Genomic DNA, 19,017 nt, shown 5'->3' with positions numbered 1-19,017 from the left:
GGTGACAGTCTGATGGATTGGGGTAGTGAGTTCCAGAGGATGGGGGAAGACCTGGGGAAGTCCCGGAGTCGGGCATGGGAGGAGGAGACCAGGGAGCTAGAGAGTAGGATGTCTTGTGAGGAGCAAAGAGTACGTGTTGGGTGGTATTTGGATATCAGGTCGGTGAGGTAGTTGGGGGCAGTATTATGAATAGCTTTGTGTGTCAATGTTAGTAGTTTGCATTTTATGCATTGGGCAATTGGAAGCCAGTGGAGGGAATGACAGAAGGGGGTGGCGGATACGGAGCGGTTGGTAATGTGGATGAGTCTGGCCGCTGAGTTCAGGATAGACTGAAGCGGGGATAGTCTGTGATGAGGTAAGCCTGTGAGGAGGGAGTTACAGTAGTCGAGTCGTGAGATAATAAGGCAGTGAATGAGTTGTTTAGTAGTGTCTGGGGTTAGGAATGAACGTATTTTGGAGATGTTGCAGAGGGGGAGCCTGCATGAATTTGCCAGCGATTGGACATGGGGCTGGAAGAACAGATTGGATTCTACAGTGACACCTAGAACTTTGGCTTGCGGAGTGGGACTGATGGTGGCGTTATTGGTCGTGATGAAGAGGTTAAGGGGGGGGGGGGGCACGGGCTGGGGGGAAAACTAGGAGCTCAGTTTTGGAAAGGTTTAATTTGAGGAAATGGAGTGACATTCAGTCTGTCGTTCAGTAGGCAGGTGATTTGGGCGGAGACTGAAGGGGTGAGGCGAGGAGTAGAGAGATTTGCATGTCATCGGCGTAGAGGTGGTAGTTGAAGCCGCGGGAGTATATCAGTTGGCCAAGGTAGGAGGTGTAGATGGAGAAGAGAAGGGCCCAAGGACAGAGCCTTGGGGGACCCCAACAGAGAGGGGGGGAGATGGCAGCATTATAGGTAACACTGAAGGATCGCTGGGATAGATAGGAGAGCCAGGAGAGAGCGGAGTCTCTGATGCCAAGGTAGTATAGTTTTTTGAGGAGGGGGTGGTCAACTGTGTCGAAGGCCGCGGAGAGGTCGAGGAGTAGGACTGAGTAGTGGCCATTAGCTTTGGCAGTTAGCAGGTTGTTGGTGAGTTTGAGTAGGGCGGTTTCGGTAGAGTGTAGGGGACGGAAGCCAGACTGTAGGGGATCAAGGAGGTGGTTGTTGTTGAGGTCGAAGCTTAGGCGATTATAGACTAAGCGCTCGAGGAGTTTGGATGTAAATGGCAGCAGGGAGATGGGTCTAAGGTTGTTCAGGTTGGTGGGGTCCAGGGAGGGTTTTTTGAGTATGGGAGTGATGTGCGTGTGCTTTAGAGGGGAGGGGAATGCGCCAGTAGAGGGGGAGAGATTGAAGATGTGGGTGAGGGAGCGTAGGATGGAGGAGAAGGGTGACCATAGGAGTTGTGTGGGGACAGGATTAAGGGGGCAGGTGGGGAGGCGGGCTTCGGACCTAGCTGACAGCCGTATGCCCACTGCTATTACGCGAGAATCACTGTGCTTTGTGAATGGCCCAGCATCTTCTGGAACCTGTCATGTATCCCAGAAGACGCTGGGCCATTCACAAAGCGCAGCGGGCACCCGACTGTCACAGCCAGTTGCCCACACTAAAGATTCCAGCGCGGGAAGACTACAGCGCTGGACCAAGGAACAGGTAAGGTCCTGCTACAGAGAAGAGCTGAGCGGCCGGCCCGGTGTTCTGACATGGTGGTGGCGGTGGAAATACCGGACTTGTCGCTCCATATCCGCTCCATAATACGCACTGACATTTTCCCCCCTTTTTTTCGGGGGAAAAAAGTGCGTCTTATGGAGCGAAAAATACGGTACTCAACAAATTCTATTCTTTTATGCTTAATGGGAAATTTGAAGACTGTGATATTTGTGCACACTAAGATTCTTGTAGTGAATTAAAAAGAGCAAAAAAGTATTTTATAAACATTCACACAAATATGGTGCAACCAAAAACTTTGCAGGTTGCATTTTATGCCAGAGGTGCTGTGGAGGAGGTCCTGACTAAATTTCAGTCAAATTTACCTATTTTAACATTCATTATGAATTTTCAAAAAATGTTCAGCACTAATGGAACAAACTAACCATCACCAAAATTATAATATACAAATATACAATATTAAAGATCCATATTATAAAAAAATATTCTTCCTCTTTCAGTTAATCGCCTCGGTGATCCACTACCACATGCACTTTCAAATAAGCTTATAATATATTGAGTCTCTGAAGTACAGTAGAAGAGTCGAAAATGTGTATCTATGGAATCCCTCACAGGAGGGCGTGACCCTCCTTTTGTCTGGTTATTCCATCAGAAATCGTCCATATTCCAATAAATCGTCTGTATTCCGTCTTCCTTCACCTCCGTATTTCTCTTTGCACTTCAGTTTGTAACTTGCTTCTCTGCACCAGTCTGTGCTAGCAGCTTTGTTATTGTCATAGCGCAATTTCTTCTAATATTTTAATTCGTGAAGAATTGAAAAATTGGCCTGGCAGCGAAAAGCCAAAATTAAACCAAGAAGTATGCATGTCTCCTTGTGAAGATTTGCTATTATTTTTTGGGGAAAACAGCCTGTCAATATTTTTTTAAATGAGGATGTTAAAAGTCAAACTCACGCATTTTTAATTTGTCTTTTTTCAGCTTAGTTCAATGGCTTAAACACAGCAGAAAAGAGTACTGTGAACTGTGCAAGCATCGATTTGCATTTACACCAAGTAAGTTTTACTTTAACACTACAATTTTTGTGGCGTTTAGTCTGTTAATGTTATTCCTAGATACATAGTGGCAATGTTATTCAATTAAATCATGTTCTTTAGTTTCTTCTTCAAATGTCTCTTTTATGTGTCAAACAGTTTGTCAGCCTCTTTATACATGACATATGACAGGTTCTGAATTAAAATTCATGAGGGTCCGGTCAGTAAAATTCTTCCAGGGGAGGTCCGAGTGTCTAATTCAGCTGTTCTCAACCTGGGGGTCGCGACCCCTTTGGGGGTCGAACGACCATTTCCCAGGGGTCGCCTAAGACCATCGGAAAACACATATTTCCGATGGTCTTAGGAACCGAGACACCGCTGCTGTCTCCGGCGATGTGTGGGCGGGATGATATGCTGCCCCTGTCACCGCCTCCTCGCCGCTGATTGGCCACCGGAACTGTAGCTCAGGAGAGGCACACAGGCGGCCAATCACCGGCGAGAAGGTGGAGCTTGGAGAGGAGGAGCCGAGCAGCAGCGCGCGGAGATCGAAGAAGATCGAGGGAGCTGCAGGAACGAGTGAAGAGAGAGGCCAGAGAAGGAAGACAGCTGACAGGTAAGTGCAAATTTTGCTGCTGCAGCCAGGTATGCAGGCTGTAGATGGGAGAGGGAGAGAGCGATCCCAGGCTGGAGCAGGGGTCAGCAAGGTAAGTATCATTGGTGTCAGTGGAAGGGATAGTGCCCCATCATTTGTGTCACTAATACCAACGATGGGGCACTATTCCTCCCCCCACTGACACCAACGATGGGGCACTATTCCTCCCCCCACTGACACCAACGATGGGGCACTATTCCTCCCCCCACTGACACCAACGATGGGGCACTATTCCTCCCCCCACTGACACCAACGATGGGGCACTATTCCTCCCCCCACTGACACCAACGATGGGGCACTATTCCTCCCCCCACTGACACCAACGATGGGGCACTATTCCTCCCCCCACTGACACCAACGATGGGGCACTATTCCTCCCCCCACTGACACCAACGATGGGGCACTATTCCTCCCCCCACTGACACCAACGATGGGGCACTATTCCTCCCCCCACTGACACCAACGATGGGGCACTATTCCTCCCCCCACTGACACCAACGATGGGGCACTATTCCTCCCCCCACTGACACCAACGATGGGGCACTATTCCTCCCCCCACTGACACCAACGATGGGGCACTATTCCTCCCCCCACTGACACCAACGATGGGGCACTATTCCTCCCCCCACTGACACCAACGATGGGGCACTATTCCTCCCCCCACTGACACCAACGATGGGGCACTATTCCTCCCCCCACTGACACCAACGATGGGGCACTATTCCTCCCCCCACTGACACCAACGATGGGGCACTATTCCTCCCCCCACTGACACCAACGATGGGGCACTATTCCTCCCCCCACTGACACCAACGATGGGGCACTATTCCTCCCCCCACTGACACCAACGATGGGGCACTATTCCTCCCCCCACTGACACCAACGATGGGGCACTATTCCTCCCCCCACTGACACCAACGATGGGGCACTATTCCTCCCCCCACTGACACCAACGATGGGGCACTATTCCTCCCCCCACTGACACCAACGATGGGGCACTATTCCTCCCCCCACTGACACCAACGATGGGGCACTATTCCTCCCCCCACTGACACCAACGATGGGGCACTATTCCTCCCCCCACTGACACCAACGATGGGGCACTATTCCTCCCCCCACTGACACCAACGATGGGGCACTATTCCTCCCCCCACTGACACCAACGATGGGGCACTATTCCTCCCCCCACTGACACCAACGATGGGGCACTATTCCTCCCCCCACTGACACCAACGATGGGGCACTATTCCTCCCCCCACTGACACCAACGATGGGGCACTATTCCTCCCCCCACTGACACCAACGATGGGGCACTATTCCTCCCCCCACTGACACCAACGATGGGGCACTATTCCTCCCCCCACTGACACCAACGATGGGGCACTATTCCTCCCCCCACTGACACCAACGATGGGGCACTATTCCTCCCACTGATACCAACGATGGGGCGCTAGTCCTCCCACTGCAAAATTACAGTTATGAAGTAGCAACGAAAATAATTTTATGGTTGGGGGTCACCACAACATGAGGAACTGTATTAAGGGGTCGCGGCATTAGAAAGGTTGAGAACCACTGGTCTAATTGCTGCTTTGGCTTTGAACCTTGGTTGTTTCAGGGCAGTTTATTTGCAAATCTACCAGCATTGTAAAATGCAAGTTTGCCTGATTAGATTTTAAAGGGTCTTGAATATTCATGGGTCCATTTTTAGGGTGGAACTTGTAACATGCTCCCATAGCTGCAGCTGCTATATGTTCACACAAGATGGGTAGAACTGCAGCCCTGGACAAAAGGAAGGACTTTTTAAGTTAAGAAGCAGGTGATTTGTTGCTAGGCAGCGGGGCGGTCCAAGCAATGCTGTGTTTCCTGACTTGTATGAATAAGGTAGGACATTGTGGAAAAGGGGAAGGAAGGGGGGAGAGCTGCAGTGTTATGAAAGGGACAGACCTGCTGCTCCTCCTATGTTGTGCTCTTCCTTGAGGATGATAGTGGCAGTGGTGGGCAAGCGTGCCGGCAGTGGGGAGAGGATAGTTGGGTAACTATTTGGCGAAGCTGTGGTCCATATAGGACTGTTATAGGTCCAAATAGGACTGTTAATGAAGACAGAACACTATAAGAGCAGCAGAGCTGTCAAGTGGTTAAAGAGCACTGGATTCGCAGTTGCTGGCTGGCTGCTGTTTACAGTGACAAAGTGGGGAACACTTTAAGCTTTCAGAAGTTGAGTGTTGGAAGACTGCAGTGACAAAAAGGGATATGCAGTGTACACACTATAATCATCTGGCTGGCCACTGCACCTAGCAGAAGCTGCCAGATGAGATGTTAACTAGAAAAGTTAGGGCTCAGGCTGCCAAGCAGGATGGGGAACACTGGATCTGCAATAATCAGCAAGCCATAATTCTTTTTTGTTCTAATAAATAACAATTTTGTTAAACATTTTTCAAAAGAAGGTACAATACTCCAGAGAACCCTAGGGTTCCTCCAGAGGTTGCTAGGATTTCCTTGAGAAATGAGAAATTTCTTCCTCTCAGACACTGACACCATGGATCTTTTTAGCTACCTGTAAGAGGGAAATCTTCCAAATGTCCACATTCTTCCCACTGGCAATTACTTGAATGTATCATGAATTTTAGATCTAGTAATTTTAGCAGTGGTTCCCTGAGACCAGAAATTTATTTCAAGGGTTCTTTCATGTTGAAAAGGTTGGGAAATGCTGGGTTATACATACTCTTTATAGTGATGGGTAGCAAGAGTCAACATTCATAATACATAAGAAATTAAACTTCTCCCATGGAAGGGCATTACTAAAGAACTTATCTAGCCAGGGGATCATTCCTTTGTTCTACCATTGTAAGCTTGTAGGCAAACTGTGGGTAACATGTTTGCATCAAAGCATACCCAAAAGGCCCCTCTATATCTGGTCTTCCCTGTGGTGCCAAAGTTCCCAAGCCCTATTATGCATTTCCAGGGTATTATTCAAATATGCAGTAAGTGTCTTGATGAGCCCAACATCTTTAATTCTGGTGTACAGCTTGATTTTTGATGGTGGATCTTTTTTTTTTTTTCTAAGTGTCGTAATAGGTGGTGGACCATTTGCCAGCAGGGTTCAATATTCAGACACTGCCAAAATATGTGCAATAGGGCACCAGAAGCTTTAAGGCATCTCCAGCAACTGTCACTTGTCTGGTATATTGCACTAAGTATCCATAGAACGCTTGTTATGGCAATTGGAATCTGTCTTTAAGTGAGCCGAAATAAAGCAACTTTCTAGTCCTGGGGTCAACCAGGTGATCAAAATAGAATAGGTTGCCCAACATCCACGGAGAGGACATTGAGAAAGTAACACTATCTGGCACTCTAGGGTTATAGAGGAATGCAGTCATCAGAGAGGCTTCTGACATAAGGTTGTATTTATGCTTCAATGTTCTCGACAATCCACACAGAAGAGACATTGTGGAGAAGATTAGAAGTGTCAATGGCCGCATCTACATTCCACAACAAATTGTTGGAATGAACGTGCATGAGCCATAGTTTCTCTATTTCCATCCAGTAATTGTACGCAAAAAGAGTGGACCAAGAAGGAACAGTTTGTAACTGAGCTGCTTGATAATATCTCAACAGATTTGGAGGTGCTAATCCACCATCTTTCTGAGAGGCAGAAAGAACCGAGTTAGATATTCTATTCCCTTTAACGTCCCATACAAAATTTGAAAAATGTCCGTTTTGGAGTTTTTGAGATGTGGTACTGGAACAGGGACCAGTAATGTCTCAAAAAGATATAAAAATATAGGGAGTATAGTCCTTTTTTACTAAATGGTACAACCAAGAAAAAGAAAATATGCTAATGCATCCACTGTGCAAGGAGTGCACAGGTTGCCTTATATGAAGGCTGAAAATTTGCACCGCACAGTGACTCGTAGGTAGGGGTGAGTTTAACTCCCAAGGATTTTATTTCTACAGACTGCTCTGAGTGCAAGAAACAAGTAGAGAGGTGTTGTACCCCCATATGAGAGACATGCAGCCTCCCTGACGGTATTCCCGAGTGTAGCTCGGGGTAAAGTTTCAGTACCACAAGCGGTAACCCCGAGCTACACTCGGGCTTACCATGCGGCGCTGCTCAGGCATCTGTTCTTTACTTACCTTGCCCTGCGCTCCCGCGATGTCCCTCCTGCAGTGTCCCCAGCAATGTAATCCGGCGGATGCCGGCATCTGTCATCTGGGCTCTGTCCCCTGCGAGCGTCGGGACGTACGGGGACGGAACGGTGGGAAATTTGAAAATGACAAAAAGTGACATTCACTAAATTTAATAAAATAACATAGTAAAACATTACTGTATCAAACCATTTCACATACATTTTGTCCCTAGTGGTTTGTCCTGTGCCCTGCCTACATTTTTACCGTTCTTATTGCCTGGAAACTGAGAAACGTCCATGGTGTCCAAAAAGTGTCCCTTTAGGTCAAAATCGGTTTTAGACCAGCTAGAAAACAGCTATAGTAAATCAGAACCACTTGCAGAATTGAGTGATAATTATTCGAGGGGAAATTCGTCATCAGACACTGAAAACGATTTTGCGACTTTGCTCAGTGATGTGCGAACTTGGCGCTATATTTCAGATTTCAGTGTTTTTGGTTTGGTTATATTATTGAATTAAATTTATTATTATATTATTTTTTATGATTATTTATTAAATTATAATTTATGATTTCGTGTTTCAAATTTTATCATACCCAGGATGTTTACTAGACTCTTGTTCGGACAGATTTCAGTGAGTTATTCCTAAAAATTACAGGCCTACAATAAAAAAAATACATATTTCCATGCAAAAAAAGTATTGCTTTGAGCACAGAAATATGGACATAATCAGACCGCTAGGGAGGTTAATGGCAAGGCCTCAGATATAGAGGGGTTGACTTTGTACCCTGATAGGGACTTCTAGGTTTCCAAGGCTTTATGCATATTAACCTCCCTAGCGGTATGATTATGTCAGTATTTCTGTGCTAAAAGCGGTACATTTTTTTCAATGGAAATTTGTTGTTTTTTTATTGTAGGCCTGTAATTCTTAGGAATAACTCCCCAAAATCTTTTTAAACAAGAGTCTAGTAGACATGTTTGGTGCAATAAATTTTACTAAATTAAATCATAAATTATAATATAATAAAAATAATAATATAATAATAAATTAAATAATGTAATCAAAACACACGGAACTCTGTCCAAACAATATTATACAGACACTGCATTTTTTTTTTAGTAAACATCCCGGGTGTGGTAAATTTTGAAACATGGGACTGCACAAAGTCTGACATCGCAATCAGGACAGTGGAACCTTGTTTCCTTGCTGATTTTTTTTTTCCACTGTTATCTCTCCGAGAGCAGCATACCACACACATCCTGGTAGGTGCTGCCTTTTTTTGGGTTGGTGGGATGTGGTCCATAAAATGACGTCCAGTCAGACGTTCTGGGTTGACAACTTCCACAGAACGTCGTCCGGGTCTACCCACAGACACTGATGGCGTTTTGTATTTCAGGAAGATGGATTCCGCCAATTTCCATATAAAGTCAGCATGAATCAAAGGCTTTTCACTGTGTTTGCGGAACAGAACGTATGCATTCCACAAACACTGCTCCAGAAGATGCCGGAAAATCTTTTTATAATACTTTTTCTGCTGCTTTCTCATCGTAGGATAAAACGTCTGTCGACACCTCCCATGGTTTTGTTGTAGTCCATGACAACCTGTGGCTTCTGGATGTTTTTGCCACCTTTTGTTTGGACCATCACTGTGGAGGCATTGTGAATGGTACTCATCAGGCACACATCCTTCTTGTCCCGCCATCTCAGCACAATCATTTTGCCTTTCTGCCAGGCAACTAATTCTCCCAACTTTAGTTTGTTTTTTCCAAACATGGATGGCAGGTTACGCCGGTTAGCCCGAACGGTTCCGTAGGCATCCGTTTTGTTTTGAAGAAGAACCTCATAAAGTTCTGGCGAGGTGTAAAAATTGTCCGTCGTTATGCAATAGCCTTGGTTTAGCAAAGGCTCGATTAGTGACAGGACGAATGATTATTATTATTATACAGTATTTATAAAGCGCCAATAGATCGCTCAGCGCTGTACATTACAGAGGGGAACAGAACATGTGACAGAACAATACCAATACAATGCAAAACATGAGGGGATCGAGGGCCCTGCTCTTTCGAGCTTACAATCTAGGAGATGTTGCCAGTCCGTAGCTGCTGTACTTAGGATTGAAGTTTGTTTTTTTGCCGGTGTATATAACTGCGTTCCAGATGTAGCCGGTACAGGATTTGCACAGCAGATAGGATTTCACGCCAAATCTTGCTCTCTTGGACGCGATGTACTGTATCCAGCTGAGCCTTCCTTTGTAGGCCATTAGACTTTCGTCTACGCTCATATCCCTCTCTGGCACATAGCTCTGCTGGAAATTTCGTACAATTACTTGGTAGAGTTCCCAAATTTTTTTTAGCTTGGGAGCTGGATGACTTGTTTCATCAAAATCCTCATTATTTGCGAAGTGCAAATATTTCATAATGAGGGAAAAATTGTACTCCGACATGACAGTGCCAAAGAACGGCGTGGCGAGCATTTTATTGATGGTCCAGTACCACTTCTGCAGCGGTTTCCCCACCACTCCTTGCAGAATAATTAGGCCGAGAAACAGCCAAATGTCATCTTTGGTGACAGGCTCCCACTTTCTGCTGCGTGAAAACCGGCTCTGAGGAGCACCCATTTGTTGCGCTGCGTACCGGTTTGTCTCCGTCACAATAATTTCAATGACCTCATCGGTCATAAACAATTCCAAGTATGCCAAGGGATTGTCACCTTCAACATGTATTTTCATACCGGGTGTGCCGGTAAACGGAAACCTTGGCGGCGCTGGTGTATCACAATCAATAGTGCACCATGTGCGCAGATCACTCACGTCCATCTCTGATTCGCCGCTATCTTCACTTTCGGTGTCAGATGATAAATTGCCGCATGAGTCGCTATCACCCGATTCAAGCAGCTCCTCACTGTTGCTGTTCGCTAGCTCATCGTAAACCGCTTTATCGCTAGCGAGGCGCTTTTTGGAAGCCATGAGCGCAAAATGGCACAAAATTGTTTTTAGTCACAAAAACTGCACTATGGCTATATTCACAGGTGGAGTTACAATGTATGCACAAAGTAACACTTTATTTTTGAATGTTAGCTATTTTTATAATTCCCGCCTCCCACAAGCCCTGCCCCCCGACGGCACGTCAGAGTCGCGCTGATCACACTGATCAGCGTGAAATAGATGGGAACCAGAGGAGCAGGGAAGCGGGGAAGGAGACTGGGGACGGACGGAGGGGATGGCTGCTAGTAGCGCAGGACCAGGGACACAGATCGGCACCAGGTAATACTATTGCAGTCAGCCCGAGTCAAGCTCGGGGTTACCGCTTTTGACAGCTGCATTTTACCCCGAGCCAGACTCGGGAATACCACTAGGGAGGTTAAGAAGCATCACCCAAAGGCAGGGCAAGGTGAGAAAAATATCTTCCGAAAGCAATGGAATTTAAAATTCCCTGCCTTTTGACCGAAACACAGTGTATGTTGAGGAGACTAATGTACACTGCTAGTGGCTCTATTCATAGGGCAAACGAGAGCGGACAGGGAGCAGTGAAAAAAGGTGAAAAGAGGAGCAGGGCAAACCAAGATCAGAATATTTTAAACTAAAAAATTCAGTGATTAAGAAGTGGGGGAATGAACTGGTAAGTGAATAAAATAAAGCCCTAACCCAGGGGTGGGCAAACTTTTTGACTTGAGGGCCGCAATGGGTTCATATATTGGACCCGGGGGCCGGACCAAGAGTAGATGAATGATGTGTATGTGTCATCCATAGTAAGTATAGTAATATTCCCCCATAGTAAGCATAGTAATTCATCCCTCATATAGTAATTCATCCCCCATAGTGTAATTCATCCCCCATAGTGTAATTCATCCCCCATAGTGTAATTCATCCCCCATATTAATTCATCCCCCATATTAAGCCCCCAAGTCCCCCCTGTGTCAATTCACTTACCTTTGCTCCGCGCGTTCCTCTCGCCGTGTTCCCGCGCCGTTCCGGTGTAGCATGAAAATCTGTCTCCTATGAGGATCTGTCCCCCTCGACGTATCTGCGCATGTGCCAGTTTCAGGCATTAGCAGCCGATCGGCGATCTCCGGCACATGCGCAGATACGTCGAGGGGGACAGATCCTCATAGGAGACAGATTTTCATGCTACACCGGTCTTCAGGGCGGACTGTGAGAGGAGCCTAGCGGGAGCCTAGCTCCGCGGGCCGGATTAAAAGGTCCGCCGGGCCGTAGTTTGCCCATTGCTGCCCTAACCCTTATGTGAGTAACAACATCAGTTTGTAAACACAGGCTACTAAAAGCTACAAAATAACTAAAGAGAATGGAACTTCCTACAATGAACGGAAAAGTTAGCCCTCTTTCACATGGAATGGAGGTTGATTAGAGCCAAGAAGCATGGCACATTCATGCCCGCTCAGTTGATGCAGATGATTAACATAATCTTAATGTAAATGTTAACCAAGGAATGTAGCTGCGGGTATGTTTATAGGATGGTGGTAATGTCTTATTTAAGCAGCTTGGACTCAAAATATTTAAACTATATACACAAAAATGTCACTTAATTACAGTTTCCTTAATGTTTACATGTTTACAGTTTCCTACATGTTTGGGAGATGTTGGCAGGACTATGTTCAATTGCAATTAGTTCTAAGTTTTCTGTTGATTTATGATGTTTTGACAGCAAAATGTTATTGCACACTGTGGTTCAAGCGCCCTAATTTGATATTCTGCCTGTGTTGGCCAAGCTGACATCTAGGGTTTTTTGTAGTCCTCCCAATGTATCAGACCACATGGGCAGATAAGCCCATACACTGCATACGCAGTAGAGCATTGGTGAACTGCGAGATGGTGTGACTCCTATCTGAAGGAGCTAGGAACATTGATTGGCCAGGTTTGATGAAAGGACATGTTTTGCACCTCAATCTCCTACACTGGAAGATTCTCTTGAAGTCTGACAAATAAGGCCAGGGTGGTACGTGGCATACATACAGTATTTTGTATTGGCTCCATTTTCACTGCCACATTAGAAGTACATCTGAAAATAACTTTTTAGGTTGTTTTAGCAAAGACTGGCTGAAATGAGGATCATCCTATTGCAAAATCTGTCATTTTTTTATGATTTCATTTATGACCTTATGTATGTTTGTGTACATAAAATTCACACTGAACGCATCTTGATTGGCCACCTGTTTGTAATGTCAAACGTCTATAAGGTATGTATTAAGAGTCTTCTATCAGGTCTTCTATCCATTTGATTGAAGTTTTTTTGAGTATTTCACATCGGGCAATGTAATCTGTTTTAAAAAAGCTTTTTGCATGGCCGGTAAAATTGGCTTTTTGAATAGTTGTTTATCCAACCCTTGTGATAACTTGTTCTGTGTAGAGATAAATTCTGTTCTGCCCATATTGTTGAAAATAATGTATGTAATATACTGTAATGTTATGTGATGTTGCTGCCATCTATTGGTTAGCATTATTATGCCTAGTTATATCAGGATTTGTCAGGAAGTGGTAGTTTTCACATACAGTAACCTTCAACCTGGAAGTTCCTGTCCACCATTTCGTGACTGCTTCTGAAACCAGCAAGTAGCATACAGTGAAGCTCCAAGCTATTCCTGGACTTATGATGGAATTGTCCTTTTACAAAGTTATTCAGAACAAAGAATACATACAGATCTGATGTCTCACGTTTCTTGACTTCTGAATTATTGTTAGACTGTCTGACTAGTGTTATACAACAGTTCAATAACGCAAAGCAGAACAGTAAAAGGACATCCACGTGGCGGTCTGGAATAAACGGAGACGCCATTACTGCCGCATGAGTTTACGATCAGGAACAAAGTACCAGGCTGATGACACACTACCGCTGACACAGGGAGGTAGGGACAACACCCCCAGTGCCCAGCAAGATGATGTACAGTCACGTGTCCAGATCTACACGATCTAGCAAGATGTCCTCAGCAGTCAGAGCTCGTGGCAAGGCAGAAGCTGCCCGTGTCCAGCTACAGTACGCAGAAAAAGAAGCCATGATGATGCGGGAGATAGCAGCTGAGAAAGCTGCCTCAGCAGAAAAAGAAGCCATGATGATGCAGGAGATAGCAGCTAAGAAAGCTGCCACAGCAGCTGCCATAGCACAAGAAGAGGTGGAATTAGAATCAAAGAAAGCTGCCACAGCAGCTGCCATAGCACAAGAAGAGGCGGAATTAGAATCAAAATTGTTTATCCTGCAGTGACAGACTGCAGTTGCTGAAGCAGAGGCCGCTGCCTACATGGGAACAAGCCGGTCAGAAAGTGAGAAAGCATATAAAGACCCAAAGGTTCCAGAGAAACCTCTATCCTCTGCAGATCGTACAAGTGAATACGTCCAGAACCTTACTGATATACATACAAAAGAACCGTCTCTTAAACCTGAAGCAAAGGAATTCAGGCCAAGATCTATAGACCCCCTGGGCAGGCCCAATCTATCACAAGAGGTCAGTGGCCGCCAGCAAACCAAAAATGAAGTACCAGAATCTCCTAGGAACGAAAAACAAGTGTTCCCACTACCTCAACCTAAAGATTACATGTGCGAACAACAATGTGCGGATGTCACCCAATATCTCATCCGCAAAAAAATGGTCAGCTCAGGCTTTCTCCAATTTGATTACTGTCCTGAAAACTATTGGGCATGGAAAGCTTCATTTCTGAATGCCACTAGAGGTCTGAACTTATCGCCAGCAGAAATTCTTGATTTAATGATAAAATGGCTTGGTACCGAGTCAGCAGAGCATGCAAAGAGGATGAGAAGAGCAAACCTGTTCAACCCTGCAGCAGGACTCAACATGATCTGGAAAAGACTAGAAGAAACGTATGGATCCCCAGAGGTAATTAAAGGAGCTTGAAGTCTTCCCTAAGGTGGGCTACAGAGAAAACGTGCGGCTACAAGAACTGAGTGGTCTTCTGCTAGAGATAGAATATGCCAAAGAAGATGGCTACTTGCCAGGGCTTTCATATCTAGATATGGCCAGAGGCACTAATCCCATAGTAGAGAAACTACCTTAAAATCTGCAAGACAAGTGGATGTCTGTGGGAGGTAAATTCAAAGAAGATTATGGAATCGCTTTTCCCCCTTTCTCTGTGTTCTCTAGGTTTGTCCGACATCAAGCGAAAATCCGAAATGATCCCAGTTTTGCCTTAACCACCAGCAGCGATCAATCGCAAAGACCTCACGGTAAGACCTCTGTATCCACACACAAAACAGTTGTAGCTTCAGAAGTCAGACTGTCAAAGCACCCATAAGGTACATGCGATAGAAAACCCCGATAGACATTGCCCAATACACAAGAAACCACATCCACTAAAGAAATGCAAAGGCTTTAGAAGCAAACCTATTGCAGAGCGGATGTCCTTCCTTAAACAAAACGGCATCTGTTTTAAGTGCTGCAGATCTACTTACCACATTGCCAAAGACTGTAAAATATCAGTGGAATATACAGAATGTGGCAGTGAGAGACATATTGTTGAAAATTATGTATGTAATATACTGTAATGTTATGTGATGTTGCTGCCATCTATTGGTTAGAGTTATTATGCCTAGTTATATCAGGATTTGTCAGGAAGTGGTAGTTTTCACATACAGTAACCTTCAACCTGGAAGTTCCTGTCCTCCATTTCGTGACTGCTTCTGAAACTAGCAAGTAGCGTACAGTGAAGCTCCAAGCTATTCCTGGACTTATGGTGGAAATGTCCGTGAGTACACTCACTGATGGGATGAAGCTGTTCTATAATGTTTAATGTACTGACACATATGTTTTGTTTGTGCTTATGTTGTAGTTTTACAAAGTTATTCAGAACAAAGAGTACATACAGATCTGATGTCTCACGTTTCTTGACTTCTGAATTATTGTTAGACTGTCTGACTAGTGTTATACAACAGTTCAATAACGCGAAGCAGAACAAATTCCATTGGTTGGTTTGAAGTTGTTTCTGGTGCAAATAGCATTGTTTTCATCGCGATAGAGCTCAAGATCTATAAATATGCGTGTTTTGATGCACAATGTGTGTGTGAAGTTTAAACCTAGGTGGTTGTTATTGCTGTAACTTACAAACGGTACTGTAGATGCAGGTTCCCCATCCCAAATTGTATCAGTGTAGCAGCCAAAGAAAATAATATGTTGGGTGGATGGATTATGCTGCCAAATGCAATGTTCCTCCCAGTACTCCATAGTAAGATAACTGAATGCATAATTAGCGCCCATAGCTGTGCCTGGGTCTGTAGATGGAAACGTGCGCACTCTGTTCTCCACAGCGAGAATGGAGCGATCAGACTGCTGATCATTCAGTTCTTGGTCTTCAGTCCGCAGAGAGACAATGACTGCTATTCACCGACTCTCTGTTCTGCCCCTGCAGCTCTCACTGGAGCACTAGGCTATGGAGGGTGCGGGAGTGTCTGGCTCAGTTTCCCAAGCAGCATGCTAAGAGCCAGCTGCTGGTCAGGCATCTGGGTAGATACCGACATTAACATCGGGATCTTTCAAGAGTTTGGACCGGCTGAGTGATGTCAGATGACAGCTGACTTTAGCTTGCTGTCAGCTGAATATGAGTCACAGAAATGCAGAATTAAGTAAAATCCTGTGACCTACAGGTAAAGTAGTAGCTTTGGACCTACTTCTTCTTTAAGGAAGTAGTTTATGGCAGTCAGACCTACATCACGTGGGTTGGATGTGTATTGGGAACCCCTTCCACCGCTTGTAAAAGTGATCAAGCGACTGTATAACCGCTCATATCACTTACATTACACAAATTCATTGGCTGAAAAGATTGATACCAGAATCATAGTTGTAGCTGCAACCATAATTCTGGTATAACCACCTGAATACAATGCTGTGTATATATACATATGGTGGTATTGAGATGGTTAATATCTGTCTACTTTTTTTCTTTTCTTTTTTTTTTTTAATATGGAATTTTTCAAACTTAGAAGTATTATCCTTTAGATAATTAGTAATATGATAAGTGGTTGACTCCAAGAAAATGGCCGACCGCACATTACAATAGCATCAGAGTTCGGTCTCCAAGAAAATGGCCGCTGTTTATTTACTCAATCTGCTGATATGGTTGACCAATTAGGCCCCTATATAAAGGAACAAGCTGCTACCCAATCACGTTATCCTGAGGAAGTCACGAGTAAAGTGACGCAACGCGTTGATATGTGAGAACGCAGCTTCCGGTGAGTGGTGACGTATTTCCGGTTTACCGCCATCTTGGTACACCTGGTTGTGAAGCGAAGTTCACCCATGCAGTACACCCATGCATGTGAGGAGGATTATCTGTCTTTATCGTATTTACTTTGGAGGGAGGCACTTTAGTGCTCACTGAATTGACACACCTAGCGGTGATCAGGAGCCAAAGTGTCCAGCACATTTTTGCCATTTGAAGCAAGTCTTGGAGGAGCTTGTCTGGCAGCATATGTGATTAGGATCTCACATAGTGATCTTGAAGGCGTGTAGGCCCATTGGGTTGTTGTATTAAGGTGAGGGGGCATTTCAGCCAGAGGAGGATTGTCACTCACCATCACCTGAGTTTTATCTTTGCATCTTGCATGAAGTTTTTCTGTGTTGCAAGCACCATCACTTACTGTTGGAGAACTTTTATATATACCTACCTCACACACTGCGATATAGAGTGGGAGTGGGGGGGGCACGGTTATTGTTACTATTTACCCCTTTGGTCACTATTTATCCATGTGTGATTATTAAAGTGTATTATATATTATATATGAATATTGGAAAGCGCTGCACTATCTTTCTATAAAACTGTATTATATAACTGTTGGGTATCAGATTCAGTGCTGGCTGCTTGAGATGAGAATTTTTAGGTAATCCATTAAGCGCAGGAGGATTTGTATATATAATTGTCTTTTAAAACTTTAGCCCACTTAGGATATGATATAATGATTTTTCAAATTTGAAGGTTTTAAAAACTTTCCTGGATTTTCCATACATTTAGATAATTTTCTTTCTCTTTGTGTTAGAATAAGAGCTATCCATTTCGTGGGGAAGAATTCTGCCACTTCCTGCTATTGTAGTTTTAGGTCTGTGTCTAAAATCACAGGTCTTCAAAGTATGCTTTATTATTATTATTATTATTATTATTATTATTATTATTGTTATCAGGATTTATATAGTGACAACAGTTTACTGTAAGGACAGACAGTAAAACTACCATATACATTAATACAGGAAAGATCATAGGGCCCTGCTCTTTAGAGCTTACAATCTAACAGGGAAGGAACCTTGGTGTGATCCTAACCTCAAGATATTTTCTGAGAAAGTTAATGTCCCACCAGTATGTAGATTCTTTTTTTTTTATCTTGTCAAATTAGAAAACCTTTTCTCATCTAAACAATCTACTGTGTGGATGGGGGGTTATCAGTTGTAACCTTATTAGATTTAATAACATGATGATCCGGGCCCAGGTTGTTGAAGGGACATAAAAAAAAATGATTTTTATGATCTAGCTTCAAGACCTTGGATAATTTGCATGAACATCAGGAATAAAGTATTTTTTTCAGATCTATATTGATATATAACACCAAGTGGACTCAAAAACAAACTGTATAATAACCACGCTGTAACGGAAGCGTAGGCAGGACAGAACACACAAAGAAAATGGGGAACACAAAAAGCTTTATTGAGCTCTGAAAGACACTCAATCAGGACAGTTTATGGCACTCCGCGACATGCGGCTTGTAGGGACACCCACGGTAAGCAGGCTCGCGGGGACTCAATGGGACTCTAGCTGTGGAGTCTGGCCTAGCACAGCTCCCACCCAGCTTTCCAGGGACATCGGGCTCACGAGGACTCAACGGGACTCTAGCTGTGGAGTCTGGCCTAGCACAGCTCCCACCCAGCTTTTTAGGGACATCGGGCTCACGGGGACTCGATGGCTAGCGATGGCTCAAGCACTCAGGGGCATCACAGGTAGCTATACTCCGGGCACGCCATGGGGCGGTTCAAGTAAGGGTAGTCTAGGCATGTAGTAGGGGCAGTTCATGACCTGGGTGGTCTGTGCGCACAACAGGGACAGCTCAGGACACGGTTGGTCAGTGCGCGCAACAGGGACAGTTTAGGACAAAGAGATTGGCCTGCTCTCACACCAGCCTTTTAAAGCCATGGGAGACGCTGCCAGGTTGCCTCGGCAACGGCCAGCCCAGCACCGCGTTGCCGGGGCAACGAGGCACGCCCCCCTCACTCAGGCCAAGCAGGGGGAGCATGGCCTTTGTCTCCAGCTGCTTTGCTGGAGAGGTGCTAATCGCACCACAGGGGGCATTTCCTCCAGTTCTGCAGTCCTGCACAGCCCTTTCATGTAAGCTAGCAGGACTGAGGAGTCTGCAAGGGGGGAGGGAGGGGTGGAGGGATAAGGCAGAGGAACAGCAGGTAAAGGGGGGTGGGGAAGGCATGGGCACTCCGTGACACACGCATACAAAGAACAACACTGGCACATGACAGAGCTCTGGGCTTGTATTAAGATTAGGATGGTAGAAATGAGACGTGACCCTCCACTACAGGCTAAACTGGAGGCTCTGGGATGAAGCC

General features: G+C 45.0%; 1 protein-coding gene across 2 annotated transcripts in view; it reads left to right on the top strand.

Annotated features, from left to right (window-relative positions):
• The window catches only part of LOC149448987 (E3 ubiquitin-protein ligase MARCHF6-like), a 327,203-nt gene that overhangs the window by 81,601 nt on the left and 226,585 nt on the right, over positions 1–19,017 (top strand). For both annotated transcript variants that reach the window (XM_089693974.1, XM_089693972.1), the window contains exon 3: positions 2,630–2,703. In XM_089693974.1, coding sequence (XP_089550100.1) covers positions 2,630–2,703 — 74 coding nt within the window. The remainder of the gene's footprint in view (positions 1–2,629; positions 2,704–19,017) is intronic.

The sequence above is a fragment of the Staurois parvus genome, unplaced genomic scaffold, assembly GCF_062004578.1.
Source record: "Staurois parvus isolate SC_StPar_1 unplaced genomic scaffold, SC_StPar_1.0 ptg000645l, whole genome shotgun sequence".
Lineage (NCBI taxonomy): Eukaryota > Metazoa > Chordata > Amphibia > Anura > Ranidae > Staurois > Staurois parvus.
The sequence above is the reverse complement of the archived record's forward strand: the minus strand, read 5'-3'. Positions and strand labels throughout refer to the sequence as shown.